This window comes from Tauraco erythrolophus, chromosome 5 (genome assembly GCF_009769465.1).
Source record: "Tauraco erythrolophus isolate bTauEry1 chromosome 5, bTauEry1.pri, whole genome shotgun sequence".
In the NCBI taxonomy this organism is placed as follows: domain Eukaryota; kingdom Metazoa; phylum Chordata; class Aves; order Musophagiformes; family Musophagidae; genus Tauraco; species Tauraco erythrolophus.
In genome coordinates this window covers 50963853-50982662 of record NC_141469.1, presented here as the reverse complement: position 1 = coordinate 50982662, position 18810 = coordinate 50963853, and the positions used below count along the sequence as shown (strand labels likewise).

The 18810-nt window shown below is 40.8% G+C and overlaps 2 protein-coding genes across 3 annotated transcripts; both read left to right on the top strand.

The window, feature by feature from the left end:
• The first annotated feature begins 431 nt into the window (after positions 1-431).
• SGCB (sarcoglycan beta) lies at positions 432-6644 on the top strand. Of its 2 annotated transcripts, XM_086612061.1 has the most exons (6): positions 432-461; positions 2662-2871; positions 3760-3945; positions 4058-4249; positions 5475-5606; positions 6441-6644. In XM_086612061.1, exons 1-6 carry the CDS (start codon positions 438-440, stop codon positions 6642-6644), a joined length of 948 nt encoding a protein of 315 aa, XP_086468187.1. In that variant the 5' UTR covers positions 432-437. The 2 variants fall into 2 exon arrangements, with proteins under 2 accessions (XP_086468187.1, XP_086468188.1); XM_086612062.1 differs by lacking the exon at positions 2662-2871 and having other exon boundaries at positions 437-461.
• A 1108-nt stretch (positions 6645-7752) lies between these two features.
• LRRC66 (leucine rich repeat containing 66) lies at positions 7753-17878 on the top strand. The gene is made up of 5 exons (XM_009989288.2): positions 7753-7771; positions 9725-10225; positions 12624-12793; positions 13333-13666; positions 15121-17878. The coding sequence occupies exons 2-5, from the start codon at positions 9730-9732 to the stop codon at positions 17832-17834; spliced, it is 3714 nt and encodes a 1237-aa protein (XP_009987590.2). The 5' UTR covers positions 7753-7771; positions 9725-9729; the 3' UTR covers positions 17835-17878.
• Positions 17879-18810: the final 932 nt, after the last annotated feature.

The window sequence follows — 18810 nt, the reverse complement described above, 5'->3', positions numbered from 1 at the left end:
CTCGGGGTCGGGATGGGCTGCACTAGTTCTGCCGTCCCGTCCCGTCCCCGCGGGAGCCCAGAGCAGGTGGGAAGCTGGTACCGCCGGCCCGGGCCCGCTGCTGTGGGCGGCGCCGCGTTCGCGCCGCCTTTATAGTTTGCGATCGTAACGCAGGCCGGGCCCGGCGCGGCGACGGGTGCCACGGCGACGCAGGCGGGGCGCTCCTCGGTTGTGGTAACGCGGCGGCCGCCCGCCCGGCTGCCCCCGGCTGCCCCGCGGCCCGGCCCGGCGCGGCGGGGTGCGCAGGGAACGCTCGCTCGGCCGCCGGGCGGCGCTGCCGGTTAACGCGTCTCCGGCCCGGCGGTAACGGTCACACCGCCGTCCGCGCTCGCTCTCTCCTCGAGCCGCAAGGGGGCGCTCGCGGGCGCCGCAGCAACAAGCCGCGGCGACGGACGAAGATGGCGGCCGCCGCCTCCGAGCAGGTCTGTCCCCGCGGAGACGCGGGCACGGGGAGGCGGCGGGGCCGTCCCCGCCGGGGCGAGGGGGGAAGCGACGCCCGCCCCGCCGCCCGCGGGGCCGCGGTGAGCCGCCCGAGCGGGCGCTGCGGCCGAGGGGCGCTGCTCGTCTGCGGGGCTCTCGGGCGGGGGCGCCATTTTCGCGGCGGGTGCCGAGGCTGGTTCGGTGCCGGAGCCCTCGGGGGCGGCGGGCGTGGCGGGCCGCGCCGGGCCCCCGTGGCTGCCCACCGCCTGCGCCAGCCCGGGAGGGGAGACGCGGCGCTTGGACGGCGTTCGCGACCGGCGCCCAGCGCTGTCCGGGAAGGACGGCCGCTGCCTCGCGGGGCAGCCGCCTCAGCGGGGGAGAGGCAGCCGGAGCCCGCTGCGGTGCGGGACGCGTTACAGCCGGAGTTGCGCCGTTCCGCCCGCAGACGTAAAATCTCCGACAAAGAAAAATTCTCTGTTTTCGAAATAAAGCGTTCTGGCATTTCTGCACAGGAATGTGACTGTCTTGCCTAAATATAACCACTTGCCACTCCTTAGTGAGGCGGAGCGCAGCCAGTCGGTGCGGTTGGTATTTATAGGACTGCGCCGGCAGTCGGCTGGTGAGGCGGGCACAAGCACGGCCGCTCAGCGACAGTGTATAAATAAGGCTGAAGCTCGGGCTCTACCTCAGCATCCCAGGTGTCGCACCGGACTGAAAGCTAAATTTGCCACTGTCACCCGGTCGGAGGGGCGGGACGAGGGCTGTGAGCGCCACGCAAGCCGGGGGGAAAAGAACGGAGCGGTGCGAGGGCTCATCGTTCAGGAGTTTCTGCATCTCCACGGACTTTTGATCAGAGTCTGTGTGTGTGCCTCTGCGCCCGTGGCGACGGTGGGTGGGAAATCTCGCATTGCCGAGGAGTCCAGGACCAGCCTCGTCTCAGGTGCCTCGGGAAGCTCTGCCTAGTTCTGCATTGATGCTCCAGCACTTGTTCCAGCAATCATCATTTCAGCCATATTCTCCCAGCTCTGGTGCTGTCTGTGTTGTGCTGCCCTTACCAGGCGAAAAAACTACATTGGAGTTTTATCTCGCCATCAGATCCTTTCAAGAAGACACTACCTCAGGACAAGTTACTTACTATCCTGTTGTACAAGATTTGTGTTTCCCTTTCCCCAAAGTACAGATCTCTCAGTTTCCCCTTCAATTCTGAGTTTGTGCAGGGTTGTAGTGGCTTCCAGAACACCGTCGAGGAAGCCCTACGTAAAACTGTTCAGGTCAAGCAGCTTTCTCAATACCATTTCCTTGTTTAGCAACAGAAGAAAACGACATTGTTAATCATTATATCAGTGTAGACACATACAAGTGTAGTAAGCTTAAGTTGCGGCATCAGCATTTAGTTCAGATGAGCAAACCTGATCCCATCAAAAAGATCAAGCCTCTTCTTTGAAGAATTGAACCCTTAAGTAGCAACCTGCTGCATTCAAGGGAGATGGAAAAAAAAAATTGACAAAGTTATGAAAATACATCAAAGGGATTTTTTTTTCCTATGAATATCTACAAGAGTTTCCTCTACACATTAATTTGTCACATTGAAGGGGTATCCCTTGCAATCCAGTCACTTCAAATGATTAAATTAAAGCTAGACTGGCCAAGTTCCCCATGCCAGGTTTGAAGCCTTACAGTATTTTTCTGAACGCTGCATGCAAGTAATAGAAGTTTATACAAACCCTGTGCTATCAAAGCAACTTTAGAAGTGTATCCACCACACTCCCTTTAGATAAATTGATTGAAAGTCTATCACACATTAGCATGGAGGGACTAAATCCTGTGTATTGGTAAATGACCTGCGGGATTATGTCCTGTATCATCCCCAAGAGGTAAAAACTTGATGAAGTTCTTTACAGCTGTTTTTTTTTTTACTGCAACAATGTCATTAATAACTCCTACCTGCCATAATAAAAATTACATATAAAAACATACTGTCTGAAAATATCTGGATTTTAATTTTAGTCATAACATTAGGAGAGATTGCAGTGGTTGTAAATGTGTATTATAAGTACAAAGTGGGAGATCAAAATATAATTTTGAATATAATATGTTCCACTAGTCAGTTCAGATTTTTTTTTTTTTTTTGCATAAATACACATGTATCATTCTGGTGGGTTTGCATGCCTTATAACAGCTAATCCGTGGTTTGTGTTATAGCAAAGTTCTAACGGCCCAGTGAAGAAGTCTATGCGAGAGAAGGCTGTGGAACGCAGGAACGTTAATAAGGAGCACAACAGTAACTTTAAAGCGGGATACATTCCAATTGATGAAGACCGTCTCCATAAGACAGGCTTACGTGGCAGGAAAGGCAACTTGGCCATTTGTGTGATTGTTCTTCTTTTTATTTTGGCTGTCATCAATCTTATTGTGAGTATAATACTTAGGCTGTAAGCAACATTAGGATGTATTTCATTTTGATGGTTTATTAGAGAAATAAAACTTATTCCAGTACGGCTGAGAAGGACTTAAAATGTACTAAGGGAGGTTTCTCATTTTTCTCCTTTCTTTTTTGTTCTTTCTGGGCAAGATTAGATGGAAGAATCTTACAAGTTCATGTTGTTCATTCAGTTATCATGGTCCCAGCAAGGAACCTATCATTTATGCAGCACAGAATTAGGAACCTTGAAAGTGTCTGTCCATTCCCAAAACTCAGTAACAGCAAATGTACAAAGTGTTATAGCACAGTACAAAGGCATTCAGGATAAACTCTTACACCAGGAACATTTTACATGTAATAACAGCTGCATGTGAGCATTCAGAATTAATCAGCCACTGCACTTTAAACCTTCAAGTTGTAACTACCACCTTTTTATTGCTTGATCAATGAGAAATAATGAATTATTCAGGACATCTACCTGCGAAGGTGCTTTCTTGTAGTTCAAAGGTAAGTTCATCCTGAGCTACTTAGTTCAGGAAATTTGTTTAGCTAAAGATAGCATGGTTACCCTTAAACAGGAGAAAGATTTAATTATGGATGTGATTTAATTTCAAATACATATATATTTTATATCTATGCAAATTATTTTAGTTACCATTTCAGATGAGTCTAAAAATCATGTAAAATGCTTTTCATAATTAAATGTGTTGTGATGTTTCCAGTAGGAATTAAACGCAGTAAAGTAAATTCGCACCTAAAGGTCACTTAAACACTAGCATTAATAGTTCTTTCAGATAAAACACTAGTTAATACAATCCTTGTTGTGGGAAGATCCAGGCAATCAAAGTAATCTTTGAAAATGTGTGTTTCTCTTTCAGATTACACTAGTCATCTGGGCCGTTATTCGAATCGGTCCCAATGGTTGTGACAGTATGGAGTTCCACGAGAGTGGCTTGTTACGGTTTAAGCAAGTTTCTGACATGGGCGTTATACATCCCTTATATAAAAGCACTGTAGGAGGCAGACGTAACGAAGATTTGGTGATCACTGGAAATAATCAGCCTGTAAGTTCTGTCACGAATTGAAAGTTTGTGAGCAACGCTGTGGAATTACGCTCACATTATTAATAAACATTGTATTTGAAACATCATTAACTTAACGACTTTGTTTCTGAAGATTGTATTTCAGCAAGGAACTACCAAGCTTAGTGTGGAAAAAGACAAAACTTCTATTACCAGCGATATTGGCATGGAATTTGTTGACCCACGGACACAAAATACCTTGTTCAGCACAGATTATGAAACACATGAGTTTCACCTGCCAAATGGAGTTAAGATCTTGAATGTGCAAAAGGCATCTACAGAGAGGGTATGTCTCTTTTAACTACCTCTTGCCTGTTTGTAAAAGCTCATTGCAGAGTTGCCATAGTTGTAGAATAAGAAAAGCGTTTACTAATACGATGTTTCAAGCACATTTAGAAATTTGACTAAACATAGCTAAAAATGCAGCTCCGAAAATGTGCATCATCCTAAAAATTAGAACAGAAATGAAAACTGACGTCATTAGATGAGTGTAGTGTCTGGAATACCATGCCAACTAGGCCTGTGTGTCTTTTTGTTAAGTATTTATCCATTTGTTTGTGCCTAGATAGCTTTCAGAAATAAAATTTCTATGAAAAGCTTCTGTGTTTCTAGTAAGAACTTACAAAAATAATTACCAGAACTTCATGTTTCATTTTCCTTCTATTGGATAGAAATGTTAATACAATCAGTTTCAGAAGTCTGAGTAAAAGTGTAGAGAGCAATCACAGCATTACAGGAGTACGTCAGTTCATGGCTTCTGGGTTGAACAAGTTCTTAGTTGGTTTCTACATTAAACATGCTTTATCAGAAAACTAAAAAACCTAAATATCAGTGTGTGTACATTTAAATGTTGATCTTCAGGTCAGATTGAAGTTTCTTTCTTGCATATCGTCACTTGTAATGAAGGCTGTACAGATAGAGTACGGCCTCTAGTTCTTTTGTATAACATTAGTAGAGCAGTAGCAGTGGTTTTATAGAGGGTTGAGTGTGTCTTAGGAAGCATTTGAGCAATCCTGTTAAGGACAAACAAAAAAGAGGATTTAGTTTGCTCTTTATGTTTCCTCTGCAGGCTAAAAATTAAATAGTATGCTCGAGAAAAAAAAAAAAAACAAAAAAAACCCTATAACTTTAAATACACAGGAGGAACAGATTAAATGAAAACAGAGGAGTGCCTTTACATAGTCACGCCCAACAGGAAGCCTATATTTGCTGCCAGTTAATTATATCCCATAAAATTGTCATATGAATTATGTTTTTATCACAAACAAACAATATGCAAGCATAAACTATGTTACATACCTTCCAAAATCAAGTAATCCTTGTTTTCATATGTGAATGTGGAAATAGGCAGAAGTTTCATAGGCACAATGGGAGAAGGGCAAAAAGTGCGTCAAAGGTTTTTATTAAAGTGTGTGGCAGTATTTTTAAGGTAATTAAAGTTACTCAGACAAACCCAAGCAGCACATTTTCATTGATTGATCTGTAATACATTTTTTTTGTTACGTTCTTAGATTACCAGCAATGCAACCAGTGATCTAAACATAAAGGTTGATGGCCGTGCTATTGTCCGTGGAAACGAAGGAGTTTTCATCACAGGCAAGACCATTGAGTTTCGGATGGGGGGCAACATGGAACTTAAAGCAGTAAGTATTTCAAATCAGCATTTTTTGAACAGCTTAGTTTCAAATTCAGGCTGATAGTAAACTGATGTAGCTTTAAATGGATTCAAATTTTATATACAGTAGTCATACATAAATTTTAGCTACGGTCAATGTATTTAGTGAGGTTTTTAAAAGGTGGATTATCACTTCACTGTTAATTAGTGGTTCAGTAGTTTTCAGGTATCAATGATTTATTACTATTAAGACACTAAAAACTCACAATGCAATTAAAACTAAGCAGTTGGCCTCTGCACTGAAATGAATGCCAAAGGGAATTCATCTTCTCTTCTGGAGGTTTTACTGGGGACAGCAAGCTTTGACAGAGGAGTAGATGTACCGTTAGGAGCACTACCTTCTGTGCTGCCGCAGCAAGACTGGCCAGCATTCGTTGAAGATTTCTGGACATGGTTAAGATTGCACAGCATATAGAATGATGGAAAAGGTTAAAGGAGAATACAAAATAAGGATATGTGCACTTTAATGTGTGAATGAATTGCACCCATGAATTCAAACACTGATTCCCATTTCACATACATGTTTTTAGATTTACTAAAGCCACACTGCTGCTGTCTCTGTTAGTACTGATCTACCACTGGGTAGCAAAGTACATTGCTGGCTGGCTGTAATTAAGAAATTCATGGCGTTACTCACAAATTTAATTGAAAAATGAAACCTCATCATATGTACTTTTTTTATTCTGTTGATTTCTACAGCCATCCTAAAGATGTCATTGATTCATTAAACCAGCTTGTCCTTTTCAGAAACAACCTGCCTTGTTTAAATTAGATGTGGTACTTTTTTTCTCCCTCTTAATAGGAAAACAGTATTATCCTGAATGGAACTGTGATGGTCAGCCCGTCGCGACTGCCAAGTTCTTCTTACGGGGAACAGTTTAATAACGGCAACTGGCTGCGTTTCAAGCTCTGCATGTGTGCGGATGGGACACTGTTCAAGGTGCAGGTGACAGGTTATAACATGGGTTGTCAGACGTCTGTCAATCCCTGTGGAGCCACACACTGAAACACAAACCACTACCAGGAGAGTTCTTTTTGGTGTTTACATATATTTGTATGAAGTAATTGCATGCCTTCGAGGATTTCTGGTTTTACAGCAGTTTATACTAACAGTTATTACATAATATTTTTAAGCAAAGGCTGTTACGTTCAGCAGTATTATGTCATCATCCTGTTAGCCATAATAGTGGCACTAATGTAGTAAGCTTTCAGTCTACATGCGCACTGAAGTACCTTCCTGAATTGGGATCACTAGAATATATTTAAAGAGAGTGATCTTAGCAACAAACTTGACTGCCTTCAGTTGTCTCTAAAGGAGGTTTTTGTCCTACATCCCAAGACCATGAGGGCTGCTGAGAACACAGCTGCCATCTGAAGTACTTCAACAGGAACATCAGTTTGTTGTTGGAAGTGGATTTGCCTAAGATCGCTGAAGCAGCAAATTTTTGTCTTTTCATTTCTTGCCCAAGGTTGATGTAGTGATTTCCTCCAAAATTATGTGGTTTACCACATGTATGCTAAGAGAGGGGTAATGGCAGATTCACTTTAAAATACTGCATCATTTCTGCCATATATTCTCATGTAGTTAAAAAAAAAATTATGCTAGCACAAGTAATATTTGCAAATTAATACCAAGTGTGGAAGTGTAACTTCAAGTTTGAAATAGTCTTGTGATTATTGAAGTGTTGCTTGAGCTCCCATTCTGTCTGTGCAGTTTAGGGGTTCTACAGGTGCTTAATTTATGTGAAGTTATTTATAAAATGTGTTTCTATTAGAAGTACATTCTTAAAGATATTCTTACGACTTGCTCACTAGCCAGAAAAAGTATCTTCCTGGATGCTTTAATGTGAACAGCGTATGAATTCATTATTCAACAGGTAATAATCTGAAGCATGACTGTAAGCAGCAGTGTCTGAGATCAGATCTCTTCTTTCCCAGAAATGCGTTATTGACAACCTCAGAATTAAATTCTGAAGTTAAACTGCAAGTCCATAATTCTACACATGATGGTATCAAATCCTGTGACAGCAGAGTAAATACATCTGTATCTGAATTTGTCAACAGTGAAACTGTGTCTGTGGTGAACTGGGACCTGACAGAAACTATTCTAGCCTTGTCACTGCTTTTGCAGAGGTAAGACATTCTGTACTAAAAATAGGCTGGCTCATTATCAGTTTCCCTCTCCTCCCTCCCTATGTATTTTCTTCAGTTCAAAATAGTTTCGTTTTGCAGAAGCATCAAGTAATCTTAATAACAGAGGCCATAAAGGTGACTTTGCAGGTAGTTTTTTGACACATTTTTCTAGATAAGCACACACTTCTCTTCTGAAAAGTTGTACAAATGCTACACACTAACTTCAGAATTGGTCATTTGTTACAGGAAGATGAACTTTCTGCCCTTCATTTATAGCGCTCTCAGTACACAGAATTCTACAAAACGCAAATCAGCTCCTGCTGCAACAAGAACTTTGTGGCTAAGGTCCCACTTGCCGTACTTACTAGAAGTCAGTAAGTCCTCACGCAGGATGCGTGCGGGTGGGAGTGATTTCTAGAGGGGGCTTCTTAGGTCAGGCTTTATGCCACCGGGGAGGCCTGAGGGGTCACGTTTCCCTCATTCCGCTAAGGCAAATCCAGATTTTGTTGCAAAAGCCATTGAATTGCTCACATTAAAGATTACGGAAGGTACTAACTAACATTTTGCTTACTGCCTTCATGAACTTTTTAGTTTTACTACAGTTAATAGTTATTAACCACTTCAACACACATTTTGCTGAAAACCTGCTAAGTAGTGCCCCGATTAGTATCTATTACAATTAAGAGGAGGAAATAAACTATAACATTTTTAGAATTTTCACTCATGCTAGTGGGAGTTTGTCACTTTATTTTTATATATATAAATACACACCTATGTATAAAAATATAAGCAGCAGCAGCATCCTTGAAGCTGAAATAGATCTTGGAAGTGACAGGTACTGCCTCAAGTCAAGTAGATTACACACGAAGAGCGTATGGATGCTCTTTGGTTAGTACTGGCATGCCTGTATGCTAGTATTGGAGTCTTGTAATTATCAAGAGTTCTGTCTAAAATACTGTATGCAACGTAGCTGAAAGATTTGTCACAAAGGTACTCTTAAATCATGGTCTGGAGAATTGGGTTTGAAGTGTGGATTTTTTGTCAAAACGTAGCAAAACCGATCATACAAATACCAAATGAAATAAATTATTAATTTGTCAGCTGCTGTTCGTGTATCGTTAATATATTTTGTTGCCTTCACTACGCAGTTTGAGAAATGTTGGCACCACACATGCCCTGTGTTGTGCAGTTATTTGTTGTTTCTCTTCTAACTGCCTAAGGTACGTGTTTCTGTATGTATTTAAACCATTGTGTGGCACGTTATTTATTTCATTCCCACGGATGCACTTACGAGTCTGTGTGTTTAAAGTACATTTTGCATGCCTCTGTGTAAAATACCACACTGGGCACGTTGAAACAACTCACATGTGAAGAGTTCTCAGCATATGTAAAGGTGGTGTTTTTTTCCAATAGGTGAAAGACGACTGAATTTCTAATCTTTGTTTTGAAATGAAACAATAAATTCTAACACACAGCTGCGGTTCAGAAGTGTTATTTGTAAGAATATAGTTTTTCATTAAAAATACGTGGTTGTGTTATTGACAGGGAAGCTACTGTTTCATTATGAAAATCATTCCACGTCTGTTTGTCATGAATTATATCTGGTGGACTTTGCTCAGTGGCAGTTGTGTATAATACTTGAAGTAGAGTTCAAAAGTCTCCACTTCTGTTAGTTCACCAGTTCCTGAGAGGCTGTGTTTCTCGACTGAGGGACTGGAAAAGAAAGAAAAGGTTCGGATTGGTTTTTGGGAGAGGTGGAGGGAGGGGGGACGTTACCAGTTTATGAATGTTCTTTTTGCAACATACATAAGAGTCCAAAACTGTATGTTTGAGACAAAAGGTTGATAATGCTTTGGGTATTTGGTGTTGGTTTTTTTCTATGTCAAAGTATTTCCGCTTTCTGTTTAACTCTTGTTATGCTGAATTTACCATAATTTTACATTTTACGTATAGATACTATGGATAACCTTCACTTGAGTGTCATAGCTGTGGTCCTTTACTCTAATCTTCCTGGATCAGTGGGAACCAAGTCACAGCGGATTCTTCTTGATACGCATCACCATTCAGACTGCTGGTGGGATGGGGAGTTCTCAGTGAATTGTTCTTTTACCGGAATATCTACTATTCCAGAAGATGTATCACAAACAGCAGTAACAGCTGATTTTAGTTACAATAATATTAAAACATTTGTATGCACTGATGGAAGAAATGAAGAATGGATGCTAAAACACCTGAATCTCAGTAACAACCTGATTTCTGAACTCTCCTTAACTACTTTTAGAAATTTACCCGTTTTAGAAACACTAAACCTCGATGGTAATGCTATCCACACCCTCACTCTGGACTTACCTGCGCCTGCACATGGGTCTAAAAAGCATGGAAAAGGCCGTCATCTCCTGCCCGCTTTGAAAGTATTGTCAGTTGAAAGAAATAATCTTAATATAGTTCCAAGAGGTAAGCTTTCAAAATCTCTAAGGACCTCGCTCCCAAGGGGTAAGTTGGTTTTGGATATGATTCAGTAGATCTTGCAGGATTCAGAATGTGACTGTCTCGTTTAGGTATGCTTCAGGTGAGGGAAAGTTCCACCTGCGTGCAAATAGAGAGACGGAAGCAAATGGGTTGTTATGGATTAGGTTGGGGTTTGTTACACAGGCTTTGCAATCGTAATGCCTTAAACGTCAGTCAAAACCAACCAAATGCATCCTCAGAGAGCCCAAGCAGTGTTCTTCCTTGTACAGAAAGGGAAGCAAGGGTCTTTGGAAAAACGCCAGCCTCCACAACCCTGTCATGAACCTTGACATGAAAAAAATTGCGGATAATGAATTTCATATTACTCTGCAGAAGAAAGTCAATACTGTTTTTTTAAATAAAACTTGCTCCAATATGAGTATTTCACAAAGACAGGAAAATACATTTTGTGTCCTCAGACCAATTTTGCTCTCTGCCATCTGGCACCCAGCCAAAGTCACACGTTCTGGTAACGAGAGGGGGCTGTACGTTCTCAGCGGGCTTTTAGAAAGCGCCAGTCACTGAACGGCACTCGGCATCACAGCCTTTATGACGGCCTCTGTCCTCAGAAACAGATGGTTCCCATTGTCCAGACTGTTTAATGAAGCAGAAGCTGAGAACAGGCAACACTATTCTATGTGTTGTTTGCTGAATGTAATTGATCTCTGATAACATCATCAGATTCATTAGCTCTAGATTTTGGAAACAGGGTGAGGGGGGAGGCGGCAAACTAAAACCCCACTTACCTCCCGAAGTCAGACAAAGAGAATAATTTTGCACCTACACAGGGTCCCCAAAGTTCTGTTTTGCCCCTTTTTTGATACTAAATAATTCTCTGGCATGCAGGAAACAGCTTTGCTTAATTATTTTGTAGCATCTGTAAGGTTGCTATATAGACAGCGTAGAAAAGCTTACATTATAAAATATATTGGTGCAGATTTTACTTGTTTTGATAGATAACTACACATCACAGAATGCCTCAGTGGGTCAGACAGATCAACCCTTTTCCCTAAGAGCCTCCATTTTTAGATGTTAAAAGTCAAATTGCTGTGCATCATACCACCATACTTCCAAGTTGTACTTCAATCCCACATTCATTTAAATACTTGTTCAGAACTTTATTTTCTGGCCTCCAAAATACTTCACTATCCTTCTAGTTTTAAAGCTCTGGTAAGCAAACACAAACCGAAGCTCTAAAGCAGAGGGGTTCAGCCACAGTGAAACCCTTCTCACAAGGGCCACCCCAGGCGTCAGGCTGCTGCCCTCTGCTCCCGTACCAGCGTATGGCTCTGGCACAAATTTAGCTTCAGGGAAGCATCCGAACTACAATTCTTCACGCAGGTGCAAGGAAGGATTGATGAACTGCCAGACGTTCTGAACGCCTTTGTTATCAGCTACCGCTAGTTTGGCAGCAGGAATGAATCATTCTCTCTGCTTTCCACAATAAACCCAAAGGTCAATTACTCAGCAAACCCAACAGCAAACTGAAATAAGACATTTCCAGTAAACCAGATGACACCAAGGGCAAAATTTTTAAGGAGAACCAGTAGCTTCACAACAATGCTTTACGATCAAAAACCACTTCAGGGTGACATTTGGGCGTTACAAACTGTGGTGATGCTGAGTGTTCAAGCGCCTGCCTTCCCACTGGAGCTTGCGGGCTGGAGGTTTGGGGGCTGCCTGCGCAGCACCTGAGAAAAACGAGCATTCAAAAGAGCTACTTACGGAAGACAGATGCTGTTGTAACTAGGATATGCTGAAGAATGTACTGTTAGCTTGATAATTCACAGGCAGGCGGGCGTAAGCAACAACATGTTTTTGTTTTCAGTCAAGTTTACATCCTATGAATACGGTTCAAAAATTTCATACCTGAAAAATTCCCATGAACTTGCAGATGGCAATGAATAGGAGATACGGTATCAGTTTTTCCATCTCTGTCTTTTATTTACAATTAACGTTTTTGGATTTTATAAACTGAGTATATTCCACTTTTTTCACACTCCTCCTTTCCTATCTCCAGTTCTCCAGAGAAGCGTGCTCAAAGTTCAGAGATCAGAGTCAGAATAACTTTGATAGTACAAGGGAATGTTACTGCTTTTATGGAGATGTGAATTTTTAAAACCTGCATTGATGGTGAATGTATAAACATGCTTACTGTCAATGCTACGCAACTTTTAGAATGGGACAGCCACTGAACAGGACAGGCATGGTAACTCAAAAGCCTGCAGCCACTTGTTGCAATAGACAGGAACAGAAGGAATTTTCTTGCAAAGATTTTTAAAAGCCACTTGATGCAACTGGGAAAACAAGAACACGAAATGTCAAATAGTTTTGTTCTTCCTAGGACTGAGCCTGCTGCCATCTTTACAAACCATCCGTTTGTCATCCAATGGCATACGAAAGATTGAGCTGAATGATTTTCAAAACTGTTCACAGCTGAAGGACATCGACTTGCAGAACAACAAGATAACTCAGATTCACCCGGACGCCTTCAGGGATCTCAGCAAATTACAGGTATTAAAGCAGTATTACAACTGTTTCACCATTAAAAGTATTAATTGTCTGCTGTTCAGCATGATTATATTGGTCTTTGATGATTATATCAGTGTACAATTATAAAAACTAAAGCAAATGTGAAAATGATCGTTATTTTTATATAATATATATTTGTTTTTCACATATAGGAAAACACACACACTTGTAAATATATAAAATATAGCCATAAGTTCACCATTTATCTATGCCACAAACCAATCCATAACTGGTTTAAACACACACACGTCCTTTTCTACCCCGATCCCTTCCATGGCGAGAGCCTTGTGGCTTCCCATTCACACAGAGGTAGTCTACCACAGGAGAATTCTAAATATACTGCAATTTAATCTTTTCATTTAAATTAAAAAGCTTAGAACAATATTTTGAAATCCTAACCAGATGTATTGTTCCCATAACTGCAAAAGTGCTTGTACACTAAAATAAATGTTATTGTTGATACTGCAATTAGGATTGCACTGTAAGGCTTATCAAATTAATTCTGAATTATTTCCAAATAGGTCGTGGATCTCCGTGAAAATGCTATGACAACCCCTCTACCACAGTTATTAATTACTTTGAACTTCTTTCAACTTGAAGTAGATTTCTCAAATAATGCCTGGATATTTAATTGCAGACTAAATGCTTTCAAACATTTATATAAAAATTTTCTTTTTGACTCTACGAGTGAAAAATTGAGTATTTCATACAATAAATCTGCCAACGACTCACAGAAACCTCTGCTGTACCTTTCAAGTTTCCATTTAAACTGCAGTGACAGTGTTTTGCTCAAGACAACTGTGGTCCCAACAGGGAAGACGTCGGTGCTAAACTGTGACGTGGACAACACAAGGGGTATGTAAACCAGGGACTCTATCCATAGCGGCTAAAATCCAAATGCACGCAGAATGATCAAACAAATCTAGTTTAAAAAGTGGATTTCTAAAGATACTGTTCAAAAATAACTGAACAACAATTTAACATGCAAATTATTTAATTAGAAAGTTACGTCTGAAAGTCACGTTTTCCAAAAAAAGTCTTCACCTCCTTCCTTACATTAAACTGGTAAGTGATGCCAAATTATGCGCAGATAAATCTCAGTAAGTAGTACGGTGCAAATTTATCAGTTAATTTTGGAATGCAAACAAAGGCCTGAACAGTCAGGTGGCACTTCTGGGGCATATAGAGAACTGAGGATGCAACAGTGTTTCTATTCAGTTACAGCAAAATGGAATGAAAGTTTATTTGCAAGAGAAAGGATTTCTGTTTCTTCTAAAGAAGTACAGCTACTGTAGCACACAGCTCGCTCACGAAATGAATTCAGCATTTACAATAAACACAGAGCACATGAAGCGTGACAAAATCTAGAGCTAAGACTTCCCACGCAGAAGGAAAAAGAAGGAAAACTGAGACCTTCTTAGGTCTAATTAGTCCATTAGAGGAGTCCTTATGGCACTACCAGAGTAGTTCTACTACCAGAGTAGAAGGTGCAGTTGTCATGTGCCGTAAGTACTCCTCTAATGGACTAATAGCACTTTGAGGTGGTAAGGCTTTCCACTTGGAACACTTTATCCCCAAATGAAAATGCCTGGGGTCTGTTGCAAACGCCACCTGTTTCATCTATTAACAAGGAAAGTCACGGAAACTCTGATCATGGGATTAAATTCAACACACTGGATTGCACCAAAACTGGTCTGGGAACACAAGCAGATCCAAAAGCAAAGGTGTACATACAACCTTGAAACATACTCCAAGAGCCAACAACCAGCCATGGCCTACACTGGCTCAAGTTTGGAACAACTGTTCCGTAGATGCAAACATCCTTGGTTTTCAACCCTTTTTGCTGCAGTCAAAGCAGTTAACTACAGTCAAATCACAGTGGTTGAAACATTGACAGTTAACAAGTGAAGTTTTGTCTCAGAGCTGCAGACAGTGACCACGGTCATGCTGGAGAACAACTGGCTATACATATGGATCTTCCACGAAGGAGATCAGCAGGTGTTTATAGTATGACCCACAACACACGTAATTTCAGCGACCTCCTCCCTCACCCACACCGTTTGTCTTACAAAGTCTGCTATGAATGCTCTATATGGACTGCATTTTAAATGGGGAGGGGAAATATATGATGGTTTAACATACTTGGCACTATGTCAAATGACTATGGATGGATTAAAAAAAAAAAATTCATAATAAATAGTTAAAATTATCAAAGTTAGGTCAGAGTATGTCCTTATAGAAATAACTTGACCATGCAAATCGAGCATCCTGTACTTTTAAGATTTAATTTGTATTTCATTTTATTTCAGGTAATGGAGTCTCTTGGTGGACACCTAAAGGCAGAATTTCAAAAGATAGTAATCTTCCTCATTTGACACTGGATAAAATGAATAATTTAGTAATATACAATGCTGAGAAAAGTCTTGAAGGGTTATATTTGTGTATTCTTAATACAAGAAAGAAGAAATATCTCATCTACAATATACAGGTGAAAGAAAGGGTTTCAACATTTTTCTTTAGAAGAGCCCGGGACACTCACACTGTTTTCAGACAAGGAAGAACCAAGCAAGACCTTGCACTGGCTGTCTGCCTCTCGGTGCTCATTACGTTCGTTTGTGCTTTTTGTCTGGGTGTTTTTGCTAGACCCTACCTCCTGAGCCTGTGGGGACTCATGCGCAGGAACAAAAATTCGGGTTCAGAACATACTTATTCTAACCAAGCTTTTTCAGATGAAACCTTGAGCAGAGAGTACTCTGCAAGCAAACCAACAAACATGCAGAGTAATTTGTTCACTTGTGGTGGGAATCCTTCAAGAAACACATGCATTGTTCCTACAGACACTTCTATTTTGTATGAAAATGTCATTGATAGCAGTGTACATACACCAAATACTGAAGACTACCAGAAACAAAGCAATAATGAGATCAACATGAAGAAAAAACCAGCATTTTCAGACATCAAAACTAGTATCAGCAATGATGAAAACAGAAATGTTGATGATAATGGACTATTTTCTGTAGGGTTAGATTACAAGAACAGCAATGAAGTAATGCCGAGAAAATTAATGAGTAAAGACATTTCATTATGGGAAGATTCAAATTATGCAAATAACGAAGACTCAGAGAAGGGCAGGTTCCCTCCCATACCCAGGAGATTAAATGCCGACTCTTACTCAAATCCCATGGACTATTCAGATTTAGATTTATCCATCACAGGAGAAACTGGCTTTCCATTCTCCGCGATACCAACACATACAGTCGCGCAAGAGTCTAGGAACAGCAAGGTAAGCAACAACTCTGGTCTGCTGCAGTCTGAAATCACAAAGGCTACACCAGAGTCTCCTGAAAGAAAAGGCATTGTTTCACATAGCGAGCCCACAAGCATTACAAAGTTTATGCCTGAAAAGCAAAGCTGTGATGAAGAACGTGGTCTAAAAGGCAACATAAATATAGCCAGTGATGTGGGAGATTTTATTTTACCCAGTAGCTGCAAGGGAGATACAAATACTGAGAATTTAAGTGTCTACCAAACAATAGAAAACTCTCCTCTTACACAGTACGACTGTACAACAGAACGTACAAATGAGAAAGATGCTTCAGCATATCGATTCAGTGATAGTTCTTCAGATGAAGGGACTCCATTCACAATGAGTGACTGTAGTTCTTTAGCAGACTTTGAACTGGAACAGCCTGGTGTTAGCGACACCTCGCCAGTCTGTCAGTTGTTACTAGAGGAAACTGATACGAACAGTAGAACTGAGAAGATCTCAACGCTGCCAGAGTCTCCAAACATTGCTGCTGAACTTCAGTGTACTGGGAAAAATGAAGACAAAAACAATGCATATTTTGAAACCACTAATAATTTCAAATCAGATACTATGATGCGTGAAACAGCATCACCTTATGCTGATAAATGTCGTCACCATGAAAGCATGTCAGATTCAGACACAGTTAGTTCTTCAAGTCAAGAAGTTCGTGATATATTTGAGCATTTCACCAATGCAGAGTCAACAGTACAGAACTCTCTTTCCCATTCTCTCCGCAAACAAACTGATGATTTTGGTAATATGTTACTTCCATTAAAACATTCTCCCACATACGACACGGACACAGAGAACGCTCCTGAAGAGGGTGAATTGGAGCTGTACCAGTTTCCCATTGAACCTCAGCACTCCCTCAGATTCAGCCCCACTGAACAAACAGAAAATGCACCAGAGGGAAGAAGAGACGAGCACCTAGATCGGAACTCCTCTGAACAGAATCATGGTGAAGGGGACATTACATTAAGAAGAGACACGAGTACATCCAAGGACGACGATTTTATTTTTGCTCCCATTGATACCTGTTTGAATGAAACTGTTAAAAAAGCACCACTACTGCATTCCAGCAACGAGTCGTCTCTTCAGCCTCTGTCCAAACACACAACTGAAACACATTTTACCGTTATTACAGAGAAAGAGGACTTGCTACCCCAGGGGATGCAGGTGAACACAACTAAGGCGTGTGCAGATAAAATGCAAAAAGGTTTTAATGAGAAAGACTGTGATGGATACACAGAATCACACGATACCAGCCACTGTAGTCTGCCCAAAGAAATGCAGTCTTCCAACGCTATGGCCGATGCAGGTTTGCTGCATCTTCACTCTTCCAGGAAAACACAATCAGTCTCCAACACAGAAGATCGTTTCCAACTGGATCAGAGCGATGAGGATGCATATTCCTTCTCGGTCCCACAAGGCTTCTTCAACGAAAGCACACGATACAGTTCATGTTCATTCCCACGGAAGACTACAGGAAATATGATCTCCGAAAGCACTGATTCCAGCAAGGCAGAGGATGACACTACTTCGACAGGACTGGAGAACAATTCTACAACAGCTGTCGACCTCCAAAATTCAAGTGAAAAACTCAGTCAAAAAAGTCAGACCAACGTAGGACAGGGACAGTTTTTTGTTAAGAAGAAGAGAGCGTTTGATGGATTTGCTAATGTTTTGCAAAGCAGGAGAACAAATTTCAACAGCTGAGACATGAAAGTGTAATACTAAGCTCTCACAGTGTTTACGTCATGTAGTAGGTGCAAAAAAGTGATTATGTCTTAAAATGAAATTCTGTGACTTATTAAAAACTGTTAAATACCATGGTTGGGTTTTTTTTTTTGGTATTTAACTCTCAGTACAACTATCTATCTGCCTATAACTTCAGAAATGCAAGTTATGGAACTAGACTTAACAATGAGATGTATAAAGCCTGGATCCAGCTAAGTTAGAAACACTGTAATTCCAAGGGGTGATTCAGGCCAGGAGCTATGGACTTGTGTTTAGAAGGGTACTTGCAAAAAATAAAAATAGGCTTTATGAAAAACAACTCTCAGATACTCAAATGAGTAAACTACTTAGTAGTTCTAATTATTAATAAAGCTTTTCTGAGTAATAATAATAATAATATTTACTTCCTCTTTATTGTTAGGACTAAGATAGTTGTTTCCCTTAGAATTTCCCTCCAATATGCACTGTTCTATTTCTTTGTATAGAAAATAAATGGAACACTGAAATTATTATTACATTATTACATTATTACTATTATCGTGTTTTCCTATGGGACTCACCCTATACAGTAAAATAGTACATATTACTATCTTCTGCTTTTTGAACCAAATTTGTGGATTAAAAGTCTGAATTCCCACAGTTTTGCGAAGGTAGGTAAAATCCAAGCAGTATTCAATTACAGTAAAAAAATTACTTTTTAACTTGGCAAGACACAGAGAGTAATGAAACCTTTTTTTCTCAAAGAAACAGAACAGAATTCAAACCTTGCTGAAGAGTCAGTTATGGAGATCTAGCTACTGATGGGAGATCACCTGTAGTTTGCAGATGTGATGACATGGGCAGGGTAATTTAAAAAAAAAAAGAAAACTTACTGTCACTAAGCTATAATTCCCTATAAAAAAGAATCCTACACCCACTTCAGAGTTTTACTGAGAGGGGCAAATCAAGAGCAGCT